Here is a 19,627-nt window from a genome sequence, read left to right as displayed (position 1 = left end):
TAACATTTAATACTCATTTCTGCTACGAGCTGGGAGTATCTTTCCTCTTTTTCCTCTTGCTGTGCCCTCTCTTCTTCAAACCCAGTGCAGACTTTTTGAGGGGATGACTTAATGCGCTCGTTTTCATTTTGTTTTGCCAAACCCTGATGCCTGTGAGGGGCTCAGAAACACCAGCCACAAACTGTAAATACCAGGGCAAAAGCAGCTCTGTGGGCGCTTTGCTGCTGCTCTCCAAGTTCAAAAGATTTGGGGTGAAGGCAGCAAACAGAAACACTTTCAGTGCAATGCACCCCCACGTGCACCTCCCGCCAGAAAGTAGCGTGGGAGAAATTTTTAATATTCTCCTGGCTTCCTATCAATGATTGTGTGGATTTAACACCCCCACAGCACACGCCAGCCCCAGGCAGGATGCTTCACGTCCCGCTGCCCCCAGCCAGCGAGGCGGGGCCGGATCCTGCCCACACGGCTCCTGTGCTGGGAAGGAAGCAGGGGGACACGGCAGGGCTGGGGACATGCAGGGGGCCAGGCTGAGCCCAGCCACCCCCCACCAGCGTGGTGGCAGCCCAGGGAGGATGTCCATCCGTCTGCAGCCCGAGGGGCATGGTCCCCTTGCGCCGTTGCACAACCAACCCACATGCCAGATGTCCCAGCAGCGAAGCAAAACAAACAAACAACAATTACAGCTCTTGGGTTTCCTCGTTTTGACTCATTACAGTTTAATTTTGGAAACCTGGCTCTCGGGTGCAGCCAGTTTACTGCTACTGCTGCTGCTGCTGTGAGGAAACCAGCTTCCAGCTCAGCCAGACCGGCAGCCTCCTGCATTCAGAGCTAACATTTCATTCCCATTTTTTAAAATCTGGGCAATACAGTTTTGCTGGAGACCATAAAATTCACAGCAAAATTTACAGCTGAATGAAGCAGCCAGGAAAGGAGTTTGGGAGCTGGTGGGCACTGGGGGATCCTTACCTTGCACGGCGGGGTTGCGCACTTGGGATGGCGTGTCGTGGATCTCCAGGGTCCACTCCCCCGCCGCCCGCTCCCCCCAGCAGTGCACGGTCATGAACTCCCAGCCCTTGAAGCCTTCATTGGAGTGGTCAAACACCCTGCAACGGTAATGCCACACACCAAGAAATGTGACTTTGGATGTTGTATTTTTCAGAAAAGGGAGATGGGTTGAAATCCCAAATTGAGGATTTTAGGGATCCCCGCATGCACACACCTTGCACAAAGCTCCCCTGCAGCTGAAACCTGCGCATGCTTCCCACCTTCCCCCGAAACCCAAGAAAACTTACAGCACCCCCCAGAGGAGGATGCTGCCCAGCCCAGACAGGCCCTGGCTCTGGCTGCTCTCACCTCCTGGCCAGGAGCTGTGACCGTGTCCCGGCCGGGGAGATGAGGCTGATCTGGAGGTCCCCACGGCGCGGGTGGGCGATGCTGAGCCGCACCACGACGTGCTCCAGGTACAGCACATGCTGGTCGCGCTGCTCGGCGCAGGCGCTGCTCAGGGTGCTGGCCCGCAGCACGTGCTCGGCTCGGATGTACCTGCCAGGGACAGGGCATGGCGTCAGGAGGGGACAGAGTGCCCCTGGCTCCCTGGCATGGTCGCCCTGTTAGATTAGACCCTGGTCTCCTGCTGCTTCACAGCAAAAATTATCTTATCTGCCACTGCAATTCCCAGTGTCCTAGCAGGGGAATTTGCTGAATTGCTGGATAGTAACCAGATGAGTTTGAAGTGCTTCGAAGATCTATGCCTTATGGGCTGCAAGGGCGCTGCTTTATTATAATTACGAGTGCAGCACTCCACTTTGGGCTGTAATTAGTGTCTGTATCAGATAAATAGCTTCATGAACACACTTGGCTCTGCACTCATTCCTGTTTTGCATATGCAAGTCTCTAAAAGACTTTTCTGATTAACAACTCTCTTGCTGTACCGCCAGGCACTGGTAAATGAGGAGTCACTTGGTCAGATCCCTGATCCCACTCTTCACCTAGGAGGGACTGACCTACCAAGGATGAGATGTGAACCTGAGCTGGAATGAGCCTGAAGTCAAACTCAAAGAGAACCAAGACACCAGAAATTTGGTAATTTTTGCAACAAATCACCGGTTTTTGATGTCTTCCATCAAGACAAAGTGTTCAGTGTAAGGATGGAGAGACCAACACATCACTGCTTACACAGGACACACCCAGCAGGCAAGGTGGGTTTGATCTCTCACTGTCAGCCCTCAAAAATTCCCTGCTGATCACTCATCTGGGAAGCAAAATCTTGCAAAAGGGAAAAAAACCCCATCCACTATCAAAGCTGGCCCTAGAGAGCACTAATGGGACCTGCACTTCACCGAGCCATGCACAGACCCCACAACACTCACTTGGGCACCCTGTCCAGGCTTCCCACGCAGACGTGCTGGGGAGGGACCATCCTCCACTTCTTGGCTTCCACCACAATAGCGTCAGCATCCACCAGCCCAAAGCCATATAGATGGCTAACTGGAAAGAGAGAAGACTCAGAAACCCTCAGCCTGCCTAGCAGGGGTCAGGAGCTCCTCCTCAGTGCTTGGTGGAGCATCCTCCAACCATCAGGGAAGGTGTGGAGTTGACCCCACTGGGGTATGAGGTGTTTCAGCATATGGAGCTCATCACCCTGGCCAAGTTACACCCCAAATCCACACAGACACCATGGAAAACCCATGGCTGGGAGCAGCCCAAGGAGAGTAGCAAGAAACTCTGCAGCTCAAGAGAGTCTCCACCAAACAAGTTTTCCAAATCTCCACCAAGTAAGAGTTCCAAGCATCTCACCCCATGAATTACTGCCCTCTCCTCCCTCCACTTAGCAGCCTGAAGGTAGGAATGAACCCAATAGTGGCCACCCACAGTGAACTGTCCCCACAAATGAAGCTCAGGAGACCTTTCTTTTCCCTTGGCTGGCTGTTCTTGCCCTGCCATCCCCACGGCCTCTCACCTTTATGCCCTGCTCCGTTGGTTTTCCAGTCGGGCGCTCGCAGGTGCCCCGGCCGTGAGGTTTTGACCAGCAGGTGCTGGACATCCCTCCAGGTGAGCAGGGGGCTGCAATGACACGTGGCTCATGGGGTGCAGCAGCAGCAGGTACCCCACTGAGTTAAAAAATAACAAAAACACACCAGCCACCCCCTTTGCTCTTTCCTGCTTGAAAAAAAAGCAAGAAATTATGATTTAAATGCTGACCACTTGCGGAGCCCGAGCAGTGTGGTGAGCCCCAGGAAGGGATGCCACATGCCCATGAGAATTGCAGGATTTACTCCTGGGTAAGGCCGTTTAGCTCTCAGGCTCTAGGGTAGAAATGAAGCAAATAAGGAAGGTTTTCTCAATTTTTTTGAAGGTGGCAGGGAGAAAAGCTGAGGCAGGATAGTGGGCTCAGCAGCTCACTGATACACAATGCTGAGCAAACCTTCCCTTTAGAGAAATAACAGCAAAAAATTGCTGGAAATAAAACCTGGGTTGTTCATTAAACAGAAAAATTAAACCCAAATCGCCTCTACCTCCCCAGGCGGGGTTTGTGTGTTCAGAGTGGTGGACATTGAGTGCTCTGGGCTTCTGAGCCCCCTCATGACCCCAGCTCAGGGATATTGCTGGAGAATTTTCCTTGCTTTACTTACAGTCAGTTGTTCAGCTTCTCGAGCTGGGATTTATATTGCTCTTGAGCAACATTTAAAGAAAGAAATTCAATTTATCCTCTCTTGTCATAATGGAATGCCTGAGCACCAAGCTCTGGTAGTTAATGTTGCGGTTTATGCCTCAGCTAAACTATTCAAAAATTACATCTAAAGCTTTTAATATATTTGTAATGAAAACTGCATCTCCGGAAATGCTCTCACCCGACCTGGGTGTTGGGATTAAACCAGACGAGGAGGAATGGAGCCACAATCACCATCCCTGGATGAGAGTGCGGCGCTGCCCTGAGGCTTATTCTTATTCCCAGCCTTTATTTTATTTCCACTCCATAAAAATAATAATAAGCTCATGAGAAGACACTCCATGAAGCAACACAGGGATGCCCAAAGGCTCTTCCTGGGCTGGGGGACCATGATGGAACCAGGATGGGATTGGGATGGGGACAAGAGGAAAAGAGCAGCTTGTTTGAACCAGGGGTGTGTTATGGAAAATTAAGTTCTGTGAGTTTTTGACATTATGAAAAAGCAGTCTTTTTCCCCCAGAAATGCAACACTTGCTGAAAACCATCACTTCTGCCGACATTTCCCAATATCTGTGATGTTTTCTGACTTTTTTTTTTTCCTGGAAAGTATTTATAAAACTCCCATTGGAGCTAGCTGTCAGCAGTATCAGTGCACCTACTGAAAAGCTTGACTGATGTCATCCACCCCAAACTTTGCAACACATGGCAACACATGAAGAATTAGATCAATAAAACACCTGTGGGAAGATCAGATTCCAGACAACAACACTGCCAGCAAGGAGCGATTTAAAACAACTCTGTCATTTTGGTCACTCTAGAGGAAACAAAACCACCTTGTTTCTTTCAGGTGTTGCTCAGCAGGTGCTAAATGTGGGAACATTTCTCCTGACCAGGATACACTTACTTTGCCTCCAAGGCCAAGGCGATGATGCCGGCGACCATGGGGGCAGACACGGAGGTGCCGGTGTGGCCGTCGGTGCAGCGGTGCCGGAGATCCGTGGTCACCTGGGAGAGAGGAGCTGCAGCCCCCAAAATGCTCCCAGCACGGGCACTGCCCCAGCAAACCTCCACCCTTTCACCCATTTACCAGGGAAATAATGACATCCCTGAGCAAAAAGCAGAGCAAAACCCACTGCAGGCTAAGGGCAAAGCCTAGCTCTTACAACTGAGCCATCATCCAGCCCGGCCACGCAGAAAACCCCTGGGTGATGCTCCCCACTGAGGGTTGGGGTAAAACTCACAATTTTCCGCTCATAAAACGCGCCGCTGCTGTAGGTGGTGGCGAGGGTGGAGGCACATTCCTCTAGGTACCAGGGCTTGTAGCCATTCTCAGTGGTGCTGCTGATGGAGATGGTGTAGATGCTGTTGGTGTAGCCATCACAGGAGCAGTAGTCACCCTCTCTGCCGCCGTTCCCCGACGCCCAGACGAAAATGGATCCCAGTCCCCGGCGACCCTGTGGGCACAGAGAGCGTGGGGGGTTAGAGGAGGTGTTTGCCCAGGATGAGGGGTGATCTGGGCATGGGGAGGAGGGGTATGTCTGGTTTTTGGGTGTTTGGTTAGGGTGGAAGAATGGGTCCCACCCTGCCCAGCACTCAGCCCCCTCCCTCAGTCCCCACAATGCGCCTCTCGGCTCAGTCAGTCCCAGGTTACAGGCAGTGACTCCCCAAAATCCAGCAACAGGATTTTGGCATTTTCCATGGGGCAAAACATCTTGGGTATTTAAAGTCCCTGGACCACAGCATGGGTGCTTTTAGGGATGGCCCTGCAGGAGGAATTGGCAGAGAACCCCCAAACCCCAAATCTCCCTTGCCCACAAAACCACTCATGAACCACTCAAACCACCAGAATCCTTCTCCCAGCCTATCCTTAAAAGTTTCTTTTGCTTGTCTTCTATTTGTTAACTCCCACCCTTTTCTCTCCCCTTCATCACTTGGCTGGAACCTCTGATGGAGCCATCCCCACAGGGTACAGCTGTGACCCCATTGGGAATTGGGGAGTGGGAGGGATGTGCCTGCTGCCCAGACCTCCCTGGATCCAGGGGAAAATCACACCTGGCAGCAGCAGCTGTGGTGCCAACAAGGGCCCCCTAAAGCAGCCAACACCCCAGGAATGAGCCCCATTCACTCCTCCATCCAACCACTGCCAGGACACCCAGGAACAACCCAGCCCTGCGGGGGTTCACAGCAAGGTGAACATGCTAAAAAGAAGGATTTTTGGTGAGCCAAAAGGGTTAGGGGCAGGAAATGAAGTGGCTGGGTCTCTTCCGTGCCCCGTGAGGCAGAGCTCTCCAGGGAGGACGGGGCTGCCGGGCTTGGCAGGCGCGGGAGCAGCGCAGCAGCCCCGTCCTCCCCGCGGCTGCTCCTGCCACGGAGAGATCTCAGTGCTCGCCTGGGCAGATCTGCTGTTTACCTCCCTCCCACTGCTCTGTGGCAGCTTCCTCCACAAAAAATAATAATAACAACAATAATAATAATAATAAAGCAGCTTTGCTCCGGAGGAATTCACCGGGATTTATTGTGGGCTTTAGGTGCCGGGGGGAGCGGGAAGGTTTATTACCTGTCTCGCCCCCCTCCTGGGGCAGAGGCTTTCTGAGCTGACCCTGCCTCTGGATAGACAGTCTAAGTCAGGCTCTTTCCTTACTTTATGAAAGTTTTCATTATCTGGGCTGCCTCCCAGCAAAACTGGGTGGGTATTTCCCTAGCAAAGATTAATAGAGCTGTCTGGAGCTCTGCAAGAAAAAGTGCAATTGCCAAGGGAATTACTGCCCTGCTCCACGTCACAGAGAGCTCGACCCAGCTTGCCAGCCCACCAAGCCTGCTGCTGGCATCTCCCATCCCACTTTCCAGGGTTTCCTGGATCTCCAAGGAGGCATCGTCCCAGCCCACACACTCGGCACAGACAGCGACTGTCCAGCTCACCCACACCAAAGTCAAAACACCTCCAAGGATGGGTCCCACTGCATGCAACTCAAGCATTCCCAAATCACTAATCAGAGGAATAAAACCCAACAAAATTGGCCAAGCATCTGGAGATGGAGCAATGATTTTGATTGGGATCAGGAGACTGGGAGCCCAGACCTCCCTTTCATCCCTCACCCGAGTGTCGCACCCATGGGACCCAAGAAAGGCTCAGACCTGCTCCAAACCCACATCCCCTGATGCCCAGGCAGGGCTGCACTGGGGGAAAGTGGGTGTGGAGACAGCACAGTCACCTGAGGACATGAACAGGCACATGAATGACACTACAACAATGCACACACGGCTAACACCTGACAGCATTTCCTGGTGAGCAAGAGCTCACCACAATTGCAGCTCCTTCAGACTGGAAAAATCCATTCTTTCCCTTTGCTCTCAAACAAGGAACTATCAAGATTTCTGTAAGCAGACCCCAAACATCCAGCTTCTTAATTTGCCACCTTTCTAAGACAATGCAATGCCAGTGAAGGGCTCCTGGCTGCTATAAAACCTGAATCTGGGCATCATTTAAACCAGGGAATCCCTCCCTGGCCAAGCTGGGGCTGATCCAGCTCACCCCAGCAGCTCATGGGTTGGCTGTGGGATGCACAGCATCTCCTGCTTCCGCAGCTCTGCAGGGCCTGGGTGTTTGCCCAACAGCACTCCATGAATGACCAGGATAAATATTCCCTCGTTAGCTTGGGAACTAATAAAGTGTGGTTGGAGGAACAAGAAACAAGATGATAAATTACCCCAGCGCAGTCCTATCGCTAATAGATAAAGGTTATTTTAATGTTTCCATTAAAAACTCAATTTTAAGGATTTATAACTTGGTTACAGCTGTTTGCTCGGGCTAAAGGTGGCAGTTAACTATCTGCTTGCAGCTTTCCTTGTTATTTAAGGAGATGGAGTTGGCAATTACGAGTTGTGCATGTGGGATAGTGGGTGCTGCAAACACGGGGTGGCAGTGCTGGGACTGGGGCGTCCCCCTGGGAGGCAAAAACAAGCATCCTGAGACAGTGGGGCTGTGCTAGGCAAGTACCCTGCTGCTGCCCGTTTGCTCCTGCATGGAAAAATAAGGTCTAAAAAGCAGCTTGTTCCCCTTATTTACACGGCGTGAACTGCCCGGCACTTCAATGGATTCCTCGGCAGGCTCACCGCCCCAGCAGGAAATCAAGTAAACAGTGGGAAAAGCACTCCACCCTATTTTTAGATAAGAGGCCGCCCCAACGCCCGGCACGCTGCGGGAAGAAGCAGCAGAGGAAGGAGTGGTGGCAGAGGTTGAAGTGGGGGCTTCACAGCCTGACCCAGGGCTGCTGGCAATGGAATCCCACCCCCAGATTCTCTGGAGCACCCAGGGAACAGCCACTGTGGAGCCCTGAGCCACTGCGACACTTACCCACAGCACCCACCAAGCTGCCAAAAGGCCTTGTTCCCAATGCTTTAGCCAATACTGGGCATTTTTTAAAAGTACCCAAAAAGGGAAGGGGCACAGGAAGGGGCCAGGGCATCCCCAGCAGGGATTGACAGCTGTCAATCATATGTGATGTTGGCCAAATAAGGACAACAATCCATTGTCACACCCTGTGGCAACACCCATGTCCCTCCCCAGCCGCTTGTTCTGGGTGGAAAACCAGGGAAATGCTTAACGTGACTGAGGCCCCTAGGAAAGGATACCAGGAGCCCAAAGAGCATGGAGGAGATGGTTGGACATACTGGGGATTGGGATACTGCTGTTTCCATCCACACCAGCATCCAGGGGGACATTTTGGGGTGCAAAGTTACCCCCCCAAGAACCACTTTGGGTTTCCCATCTCGGCAGAGCTTTGCACAACCTGGGTCCTCCCTGCTCTGCCAGGGCTGTGCCGAGGGGTCCCACCACCACAGGCACCTCCCGCCGTCACCACCCTCGGCCACCAAATCCACCGGAGCTCTTAGGGGATAACTAGGAAAAATCAGAGATGATTGGCTCCCCCCGCCCCAGCCCTAGTGCTGGCATCGCCTCGGGGGCCGAGCTGCCCATCCCCACACCAGACCCCGGGACAGGAGGAGGAGGGCGAGCGCGTCTGGGCGCTGTGGGATCCACACCTTTTTAATGCCTTGCTCAAAAGCCTGTTTGGCCAATAGACCAGGTCCATCAACTGTCTTCCCATCATCATCTGGCCCCCAGCTCGCGCTGTAAATGTCAATGTAATCGGGTCTGATGCCAAGCGACTTCGCTTCAACAACATCTGTTACATCTCCATCTAACATACGAATGCCTAAAAGCACAAAAACATCAGACATTAGGGCTTCATGGCGTGGATGACAGCGTGAGGATTGCAATCAAAGGGCTTTGTTAACGGCGGCGGAAACCGCACGGCTCAGGCGCGCCTGGAATAGCTTCAGCCCGTGGCCCCGCATGCCAACAAGCCTGGCAGCAGGAGGCTGGGGAGCTATGGGGAAACTTTTCTGTGTTGCTGGCTTCATGGCAAGGGATGGACAAGGGGGTGTTAAAATTCACTTCCCCTCGTCCAGTGGGGAATGGGTGGTGGTAGTGGTACTGCACTCCCCAGTGACAAAATCCCCCTTTCTCCCCTTATGATTCCTTAGCCAGCACATTTCTCCACCTGGAAGATTTTGGTGTTTCCTGAACTCATGCCTCCCCCATCTTCAGGCACATTGGTAGGATGAAGTTTCTCCCCTCGAGTGGGGATGACTGTGACTGTTCCCAAACCCCATCCCTGTCCAACTGATGCCAGCAGTTCCCTGGAGAGGGAAAAGCTCCAGGAAAAAAACCCAGGCTGTGGTTTGTATGGCCAAAATCAGAACCAGGACATGGTGGGACAACAATGCCACCTGGGATAACTCTCACTTTCAGCTGGGAATGCCAGCAGGTACAGCTAGGATGCTCACAGGCAGAGCCCACCAGCCATGCTGGGATGGGCTGGGGATTGCTGCACACCCCCAGCCTCTGACTGCTGCAATACAATAGCATAACCCCCTCTGCTCTCCATCACCCTTTCCCTGCTGGATTTCCTCTCAATACAGTGGGTAGAGGGTGCCAGGCACCCCAGCAGGCTGCCCAGAAACAGCCCTTGCAGGAAAAGCAATGCTGAAAATTTCAGCATCGTATTTTGTCAGCCAGGGAGAGTCTGGTTTATGAAAACGCATTTCCCCTTCCACATGTATTTTGTCTTAAAGCAAACAAATGCAGGCAGATGTCATTCCAGCTGCAGCTGTGCTCTGGACACCAGTCAACTCAAATATCTCCATCTGACACTGTCCCCAACCAGCCAAAACCAAGCTTAGAAATGTAAAATCAGGGAGCAGAGCTGTTCCCAAAAAATTCCTCTTTGTCAACAAGAAAACACAAGGAGAAGGGGCGAAGAGCCAAGCCCAGTGTCTGAGCTGCACACTGCAAGGAAAGCCAGCTGAGGGATGGGGTTTGTGCTTGCTGTGCATGGCTGTCCACATCAGCAAGCCCAAAAGCAGCCTAAAGTCAACCCACAGCCAACCCAAAGTCTGCCCAGAGACAGCCACCCACAATGAGGGGCTCTCTGGTCAAATAATGGGGAGCAGGAGGGAGCAGGAGTGGGTGCTGCAAAATAAATGAGGTTTGTGTCACACAGGGAGCAGCACCGACCTCCAAAGCGAGCGTTGGAGGAGAGGGAAGAGGAGGAGGAATGGCAGGAGCCCTTTCCTTGAGCAGTGATGTGTTTTGCCCAGGGCATATGAAAAGCAATGCAAGAGCACTGAAGAGCAGCCAGTAAAATTAGATGGGAGCTCTCCGAGTGTGACAAATAGGCTTCCCCAACAAGTTGTGCTCATTAATCGCCGCTTTATTTGTGTAATCCATCTAAAATCACTCTCGCTGCAGCTATAGCGTATTTTCCTCCATGATCCCAAACTTGATACGGCTCAGACTCTATTTTTCCCCTTTGCCTGCTCACGTTGTGGGAAGCCCCCGGCCCCCAGCCCTCTGCCAGGTGTCTTGTCTCACTCAACACCTCCCCAGCACACCCCTGAGGCAAGGCACTCGTTAAAGGGAGCAAATTAAAATGAGACCCAGAGGTCGTCATAAAGTCAACAAGGAACTCTCGTCTCCACAGCTGCTGTAGAGAAAGGAGCATGAAGGGAATGGCCTGATCCTGCAGGATCCAATAAATCCCACCATGAGCTTTGCCTTGCTCTGCTGCTGCTTGCAGTGTGCTTGGAGATGGATTTTTAGAGGCAAGAAGCCTCTAAGAAGCAAAAAGCCATCGCACACGTAGGGGGCACAGGAGATGGGATGGGATGATGTGCCATAGCCCTTACAGCCCTACCAGTCCACTCTTCACCCTCCCTGGGGTTATTTCTTCCCTCTGGAGATTTTCCCAGCACAGACAACACAGGAAGTTCTTGGCCAAGAGCAAGATCCCTGTGGACACTGCTCCCATGCAGACACAACTCTAACAAAAGCTGTTTCCTGCACAGCCAGGATGAATAAGCCAAAAGAAGGAATTAAACCCTGAATCCACTCGTGTGCACTTGGGTCCCTGCTGCTGACAGTCACTTCTCCCAGCACTGGGGTGGTAGGAGAGGCTGCAGGAAAAGCCCCTCTCCTGTTCCGACCATGCCAGGGATGGGTCTGAAGGCTAAAAGAACTCAGCTCCAGGGATTTGTCCCCTACACTGTTTCACCAGCCATGTAAGGTGGGACACCACACTCCCACCCCTGCTAAGACCCTCATGTCCCCAAGCTTAAACCAGTTCAGCTAATGCAAATGAACTCAGCAATGCTGATTAGCACTAGGATCCAATGTGGTGACTGAGATTCATTTGCTTTCCACACATGTTATTTGAGGGGCTGTGCAGAAAATTCCCTGTATATGCATCTCTGACCCCCCCGCCTTCTTGGTGTTTTTTCCCCTGAGGGTATTTTTGGGGTTCTCCCCAGGCCCCCTGCTCTGAGCAGCTCCTCAGCATCCCTTGACCCCACAAACAAGTGACATCAGCTCTGAACCTCAGCCAGCACCACTGACCACAGCAAACACAGCCACCCCAAAGGACAGACCCCACAAGAGCAGTTGTGGACTTTTGGGGTGAAAACACCACATCCTCAATCCACCTGCACCCTCACAGCAAGGATGCAGCCCAGGCAGGAAGTTTCCACTCTAAATCCATGGAGCCAGAGCCCCCTGCATGCCATAGCACCCATCCTCCTCCCCAACACCCCTGGGGCTCCCTGCAGCCAAGGCGCCACAGAGGAGATGGGGGAGCAGCATCCCACCTCTCCCCCAGGGCCCGCTGGTGTGGCCAGGCTGGCTGTGGTCCCTCAGGGGCTGGTGAGGGGCAGGGGAGCCGTGCAGGGGCAGCCTCACCTCCGATGCGGGCGTTGTAGGCGATGCCCACGATGCAGTAGGAGTTGTTGGCCGCCGCCGCCACCTCGCCCGCGCAGCGAGTGCCGTGCCTGCAAGGAGAAACCCCATCAGCTCTGGCCATGGCCAAGGATCCCCCAGCCACCCCACCCAGCAGCCAACACCAGCCCCAAGGCTGGAGCAGAGCGAGAAACTGCCCTTACCCAAAACCCACACCAAGCAGGTGGAGGAAACTAATGCTGAAAGCAATTTGCTGTTTGCATTTTGCACCTAAATCCAATTTGCTGTTTGCATTTTGCACCTTGATGCAACTTCCTCTTTGCATTTTGCACCTAAATACAACTTCCTCTTTGCATCTTGCACCTCTATGCAGGCTGCTCTTTGCATTCATGTTTCCTTTCCATCTGTAACCATCCCACTTTATCTGAAGCCCAAAAAATGCATCCAGGCTTTGCCATCTCAGCCACCCATCCTGACTCACATGGTTCAATCTCCAGACAGGGCAGGGAACCCCCTGGTGCTGTATTGGGTGGCTGGAGGATTCATTAGCAATTAGTGTGGTTGGCACCAGCTGAATTTGCATTAAACACAAGGACTTAGTGCAACGTCCTTAAGGCAGCCTCCTCCTCCTCAGCACTGGGAGTGAGGAAAGCGGCCTGGAAGGCCCCAGAGGGGACACCCAGCCTCAGGAACACCCCCAGACCCCTTGCTCCATTACAATTATCATCACATACTTGTTCTCATTGCTGGCATCGTAGCGTGGAGTGGGGTCGTGGTCATTCCCATTAACATCATAGCTTGCAAGAGGGTCCTGAAAATATTAGATTCACCATTAAATTCAACTTACTAGGTGCTTGTGGTGGCCAGTAGCTGCAGTGATGGCCAGTGCAGGCAAGCAGAGCAGAAAATTACATTTCCCCTTCAGTTTCTGTCTGTTTGCTCGGAATAAATAGTTTTAGGCTGCAGTCCTGCGTGTTTCCCAGGGGAAATATCCTGCTACCTCAGGAACTGCTCCTCTGAACCCCAAATCCTGCTGGGTTCAGCACCTCCCTCCCTCCCTCCCATTCTGGCCATGTGGGGTCTGAGCTGGGCTGAACGGATTCATGCAGGTTTTTGGCTCTGCCCTGGTGAGCAGAGGGAGGAGGCTGCTTCCCAGGCAGCTGCAAAGGGAGTTCCCCCAATCCTCTTTATCTAAAAACCTCATTTCCTTCTTAAAAACATCTCAAGCTTTTTTTTTTAAAAAAAACCAACAAAACAACAAACCTTTTCCTCTAAGTATGCCAATGCACAGACTTCAGCTGTGTTTACACACTGAAATTCTCCCTGAATCAATTCATGGTGAGGATCAGCCCCAGTCCATCCCGTCCATCCCCCAGCTCACGTAGTTCTGCAGGAGGTCGGGGTGGTTCCTCTCTATGCCGTCATCCAGGATGGTGACCACCACGTTCTTGCCCGTGTAGCCCCTCTGCCAGGCTGCCAGGATGTTCATCTCCGACCTGCACCGGCTGTTTTTATCACCGCAGTGCTGCGGGGACAAACACAGCTGCAAAAGGGCTGCAACCCCATCCCAGCCCATCTAAGCAAACAGCCAGGCTGGGAGCCCATTTAATCAACCAGAAAATATATTTACAACCCACCCCCTGCCATATAACTTGCAGATTTGTTATAACTTTACTCCACAGATCAAACCCATCCTGCAGCAGTTAATCCAGGCAATGCTATCTCCCCATTATTCTTTTCCTCTTCCATTTCAAGTACTATGGGCTCCTGGGTTTTGAAGTGCTCACTTCCTTTCCGCCCTTAATTTTCAATGAATTTCCCTGTCAAATACAGATCGATGAAGCAGGCAGGAGAAAAATTATATTACAAATAGATGGCTGCAGCTCTGGGATGGGTAAAATACAGCAGTGCTGTTCCCAAGCCTTTGCTGTGCAGACCATGAAGAGGGGCTGCTAACAAGGGTGAAACACTTCAAACCAGACTCTCAGGTGTATTAATTCACAATTTTTAAATCCGGCTGCCAAGCACATTTGATGCTATTATTTCATCACTGGCTGGGCTGAGCAAAGATTGATGATGCATTTGCTTAGAAATAAATGACCCCCCATAAAGCAGTGACAGGGAGACACCCACCAGGTACCACATGTTGGGCCACACCGGGTCATTGAAGGGCAGGGCGTGGGGCTCCCCTCGGGCCTGCCTCTTCACCCTCCTCTTCACCTCCTGCTGCTGCAGCCAGTCCACCTGCAAGCAGAGACCTGGGTCAGCACCACCCATGGGCACTGAGCCTGGCATTGCCCACTGAAATGGGATGTGGGATGCAGAAGCAATGCCAGCCTCAGCCTGAACCGCACGCTCTGGCATACCCCCATCTCTGTCAGCAAAGCTGCTGTGGAGACAGCAGCTCCATTTGGAAGGAGACAGGATGGACAGACAGACAGACAGGGTGAGCTCAGCTCGTTGAGCTGTCTAAGCCAGAGCAGATTCCCCTGCTGGAGCAGCGGAGCCCTGGAGCACAAATAGCGGCGCCTGGGAGCGCGTGCCTGAGCCCCCCCGCTCAGCGCAGCACAGAAGCACGCGCTGGAGCCCCGCTGGAGACACACCACATATTTCAGTGTTTAGCCAAAGTTTTGGACAAGACTCAGGTGGTGCTTGGCTTAGATTTTGGGCTGATCCTTCCTGCCGGCTGGGAGGCAGCAGCTCAGCCCTGAGGCTGTTCCACCTGGCTCCAGGGCTGCTCATCCTTCGAGCTCCTTCCTCCTGATAAAATAACAAAAACTGGGAGCTTTACCCAAGCACAACACGCATTTCCCAAAAAATATGTGATGGCCACACACGGCTGTGACAGATCTCAGGGGACGTGGCCAGCTCCACACAAGTATTTTTGGCAGTGGCTGTGTGTGAGGTGGCCTTGGAGCCGACCACTCTGACATTTGTTTGCGTTCCAGCGGGGCATGACATGCAGGGAGATCAAACGGGAAATGATCTGGAAAAGGCCATGATTGGGAAATGCTGGTGTTTGCCCACAGCACTGTGGTGGGAGCTGCCTAAGGTGCTGCTTTGGAAGCAGCCCCATCCCATCCCTATCAAACATTAACCAGCCCCCAGACCCTTTATTGCCACACAAAGGGCTTTCCTGCCTTCTGCATGGAGGTGAAGCACAAGTTTAGTGAAAAAAGGTTATGAAAGTAATTTATGGACCAAATCTTTACAGATGTTCGTGCTGGGGGAGAAAGGAGGCACCAGCCAATGAGCTGTGAGGGCTGTGTGGCACATCCCTCCTTGCTGGACACTTTCTTCCTGATGGCACTGGGTCTTTTGGGAGCTGCTCATGGGCATGTCTCTATTGTTGTGACTAAGGTTTTGTAACAAAAGGAATAAAAATACAAAGTGCAACTTTTGTTGAGCTCATTTATGTAAAACTGTCAGCTGAGCTGAGTTCCTGCACAGTTTATTGCTTTGTGCCTCAGATGGAGGTGGATGTCAGAAACCCGACAGCTTCCAGCCTAGAGCTTGGGTTTTAAACACATATATATTATAAAGAAAAAAAACACTGTTGAAAGAGGGGGAAAAAATGTATTTCATAGAAAAATGATTTTCCACGCTGCCTTGGCTGCCGAGAGTGCACCACTTTACTTACACAGTGATGGATTTAAACACTGGAAGCAAAAATATAACTTCATGGTCTAGTTAAAAAAAAATAAAAATACATTAAATAGGGGTTATGGCCCAAATAACAGGCTTTTTTTCCTTAAAGCACCACTCCCTGGCAGCATTTCCATGAGTCTGGCTGCCCAAGCCACAGCTACTACCTTTCCCTGCTGCTTTGCAGGATGCAGGAATGATGGTAAGGTGTGGGATTTTGGGGGGTTTTGCCAGGAGCTGCCTCACAGAGATGTCTTCATCTCAAACAGGCTCCTGATCGACCCCAGCGCTGCCAGCCAGGAGTCAATGGAGCCATCGTGTGTGGACACAGAGAAATCAACAGTTTAAGGACATTGATTTCAAGGAAGAGTTGATAAATCAATGTGGCTGGCATGGGAAAATAGGCAAGCAGGAGGAGTCTGGGGCATCCCTGCAACAGCTCCTGCAGCTCATGAAACTCAGATCAACTTCCATTGATGATCCAGGCTGGGGAAAAGCTTCTTGAAAATGTAAAATAAAGAGGGAAAAGGCTTTTTAGTACTAGAAATGGCCCAAACTGTTATAGTCCTGAGGCCCAGGGTCCCAGCTCTACCCTTGCAAACCCTAATTATTGCAGAATCATGGAATGGTTTGGGTTCAGGGGGACCTTAAAGCTCATCTCACTCCAAATCTTCTGCCATGGGCAGGGACACCTTCCACCAGACCAGGTTGCTTCAAGTCCCATCCAACCTGGCCTTCAACATTTCCAGGGATCCCAGTGGCTGTGCAGGAGTTAAAGCGGAGGTCCAGGATAAACAAGATGGTTCCAGCACATGTTTGCCATGAAGCACAGCAAATAATTCAGATGGGGTTGATTTTGCTGTGGTGCATGGCCAGAGGCACAGGGACCAAGGCCGTGGCATTCCCTGATGGGGATTAAGAGACTGGAGCAGTGAGGATGAGGCTCAAGCACTGCATGGACCAACAGGAGCATTCCAGTGAGCAAGGGAAGTTATGGCAGTAAGAGCTGCAAGTGGAGCCCCAAGAGGGGTGGCACAGCATGGTGTGACCCCACTCTGCACCCCACTGTCCCTCCCCAGCTGAACCACCCTGACCTATCCCCAAAATTGCTGGATTTTCCACATCCTTGCTCCCTTTCCATCCCGTGCCACATCTCTTGGCTCACAGCAGCCCCAGCAGGAGCAGCCAGCTGCCCCAGGGGTCTCTTGGGGCAACAGGGCAGCTCAGCAGCAGCGTGGTCACACAAGGATCAGGACCCGGGCTGCTTCCCTGTGCGTCCTGGAGTCTCCCCTTCCCCAGACTTCTCCTGGGAGTGGAGAGCTTGGCGTGGTCCTCCTGCCCAGCTCCACGGAACCCCACAGCAAACAAACAACAGCGCTGGAAACAATAGCCCCCAGAAGGCATGAACCACCCAACATCTGCAAACAACCGGATTGGCTGGTTCCTCAGGATTTCTGCGAGATTTGTTTCCATCCTCTCTATTCCAGCTCCTGTCCTCGTGCCTCGAGGTGATGTTTTCCTGCATGCATGCTAAGCTGGTGCCATCTGAATGCAACACTTAAACGATTTGTAAATGTGCATGGGAGAGGGGGAGAGACAAGGCATGCCAACAGGTTTTGAACTGATAAGGAAGGATTAAGGGAACAGGAGTTAATTGCTCCAGCTTGGAGCCCACAGAGCAAGGTAAGGTAAAGGTTAATATGACTAAAAGCCAATTGATTTAGTTTGCATTATAACCAGACTCATTTAAAAGGGGGTATTTCAAATGCAGAGAATTCGTTGTTTGCTGGGATGCCTGCACACCCCCTGAGGGCGAACAGCTTTAATTAAAGCCCAGCACCCTTCCAGGGCACCAGGCTCCCCTCGCCGAGGCTTCCCCCGCTGGCAAAGCAGCCACGCGAACCAACCAACGCCTCCTCCTCAAAAATGTGCTACAGACCTTGTCCAAATATTGAACAGCAAATCTCGGCAGAAAGCCTGGGGAGGGCAGGGCTGCTGTGAGTGTCTGGGGAGATGTGGATGGGACCGGGTGTGGAGATGTCTTGGGAAGGAGCATCCCAAGGGTGTCTGAGCACCCCGAGGATGGCCAGACATCGCTGCAGGCGCTTGCAGCTTGGGCTACATTCACCAGAATGGCTTTTTCTGCTTTTATGTGCCCCTCTCCCAAAAAACCTTCCCACCATTAACCCTTCCCTGCTCTGCACAAGTCACACCTCGCAGTGCTCAGGGGGAGCTGGGGATGGAGGACAGCCACAGGGGAGCCCCAGCCCTTCCCCACCACCCCAAACCCAGCTCACCCAGGTCCCTCCTTGCCTTCTTCCCCTCCCACCCTATTACTTTTGTCAATTCAGCTGCACTGAAAATCCCTTTGGATGCTTGCTCTAGGAAAGAAGCAATGCAGAGCTATTGCCAAGGATTTCACACATAGCAACCATTGAGGCAGCAAGTGTTGTGGCAACTGGATCAACACCCCGAGCATGCAACAGCCTTTCTGTCCTGGAAAGCTTTTCCCCCTTTTCTTCCTGCCGGCTTTCAGGCAGATGTTAGTGTTTAGTCACTTTTACGTATTTTTCAGCACCGCTCTCCGTGCCCGTGCCCAATGAGTCACGCGTGTGTGCAGGGCTGTGGCTCAAGGGTAACATGTCATCCCGAGATGCTACAGCTCACTCTTGACCCAGATCAAGCCAACAGCCTCCTCCAGGGACAGGTGGGGACCCCCATCCCACCACCCCACAGGAGCTGGGGGACACCAGGGTGCCCAGCCCGGTACCTTGGGGTCCATGCGGAGGAAGTTGTGCGGTCCCCGGCTGCTCAGCGTGGAGCGCTTAAACGTCTTGCTGTGGTGAAAGTGGTAGTAGTTTTCCAAGCTTCCAATCTGCAAAAAAAAGAGGTTGTTTGGGTTGTTTTTTTGACAGTCTGTTTTCCCGTGGCTGCCCCCCCATTTTGTACTGGCACATCAGTGCAGCCGTGCCCTGCACCCCAAATCCCTCAGTCCCACAGAGCTCCCGGGGCTGGGGAGGATGCAGGATGCTGGCACCAGCCCCGGTGCCACTGCTGTGACAAACAGCGTTGGTGGTCGGACGCTGCACTGGCACAACAGAGCCCGGAAAACATTTTTATGAATTTTCACCCATTAAATGCATCTTTGAAAACTGCCTTTCATCAGCTCCCAAGCAGAAATAATGAGCTAAAAATGAGCTCAGCAGCTGCGGCGCAGCCAGGGGAGCTGTGCCTCATCCTCCTGCCTTCTCCGCCCGGCGCTCCGGCTTCGCCCCGGCTGCACACCAGGAGAGGTGATGCGATCCCTGCCCGCCCCGGGATGCTCCTGGGAAGCTCAGGAGAGGTGATGCGATCCCTGCCCGCCCCGGGATGCTCCTGGGAAGCGTGGGATATAACTGTGCATCGCCTGGAGGGAGGGATGGCAGCATTTGCAGGAGAACGCGGTGCCAGCCACGCCACCCTGCCAAGCCCCGGGGTGGCTGCGCTGCCTCCGGCCCTCTCAGCCTGGCATCTGGAGACACCACAACTCCTCTTTTTTCATCCCAAAAGCGCGGATAAAGTCCCGGGGCTATGCAATGAATCGAGGGATCTCAGCCAGACACCGCATGTGAAACATCCCACGGGGATTCACAGCCAGAGGGACGGGAATGACCCAAAAGCTGCACTCGCTGCTATGTGGCTCCCAGATCACATAATTTGGGTACAAATTGGGACTTTGCTATAAATTCACTTTTGCCTGAGTTGGCTTCCTTTTTTTTTCCACTCCACCAAAAAAAACCCACATTCCATGTCAGGAGCTGGATGTTGGGAGCCAGTGACATTCCCTGTGTCTTGCTCACAGGACCAGAAAGGGCCATCCTACAAGCACCCATCTGCAACCCACAAGGCAACATCTTTAAGACCATGTGTGACCCGGGGGCCAGGGTGACATTCCTGAGGCCAGACCACGGCTAGCTGCAATGGAAGAGCAGGGAACAAACAGGTTTGTCTGGATCAGATACTAAAGCAGATGACAACTA

The 19,627-nt window shown here is 52.6% G+C and overlaps 1 protein-coding gene across 2 annotated transcripts in view; it reads right to left on the bottom strand.

The window, feature by feature from the left end:
* Positions 1-19,627, bottom strand: part of PCSK6 (proprotein convertase subtilisin/kexin type 6) — a 39,665-nt gene that overhangs the window by 8,435 nt on the left and 11,603 nt on the right. For both annotated transcript variants that reach the window (XM_074549167.1, XM_074549166.1), the window contains 12 exons: positions 18,379-18,483; positions 14,097-14,207; positions 13,345-13,488; positions 12,698-12,774; positions 11,967-12,055; positions 8,714-8,886; positions 4,912-5,124; positions 4,575-4,675; positions 2,960-3,063; positions 2,370-2,487; positions 1,354-1,542; positions 967-1,103 (listed from right to left, as the gene is read on the bottom strand). In XM_074549167.1, coding sequence (XP_074405268.1) covers positions 967-1,103; positions 1,354-1,542; positions 2,370-2,487; positions 2,960-3,063; positions 4,575-4,675; positions 4,912-5,124; positions 8,714-8,886; positions 11,967-12,055; positions 12,698-12,774; positions 13,345-13,488; positions 14,097-14,207; positions 18,379-18,390 — 1,468 coding nt within the window. In that variant the 5' untranslated portion in view covers positions 18,391-18,483. The remainder of the gene's footprint in view (positions 1-966; positions 1,104-1,353; positions 1,543-2,369; positions 2,488-2,959; positions 3,064-4,574; positions 4,676-4,911; positions 5,125-8,713; positions 8,887-11,966; positions 12,056-12,697; positions 12,775-13,344; positions 13,489-14,096; positions 14,208-18,378; positions 18,484-19,627) is intronic.

The sequence above is a fragment of the Zonotrichia albicollis genome, chromosome 11 (genome assembly GCF_047830755.1).
Source record: "Zonotrichia albicollis isolate bZonAlb1 chromosome 11, bZonAlb1.hap1, whole genome shotgun sequence".
In the NCBI taxonomy this organism is placed as follows: domain Eukaryota; kingdom Metazoa; phylum Chordata; class Aves; order Passeriformes; family Passerellidae; genus Zonotrichia; species Zonotrichia albicollis.
The sequence above is the reverse complement of the archived record's forward strand: the minus strand, read 5'-3'. Positions and strand labels throughout refer to the sequence as shown.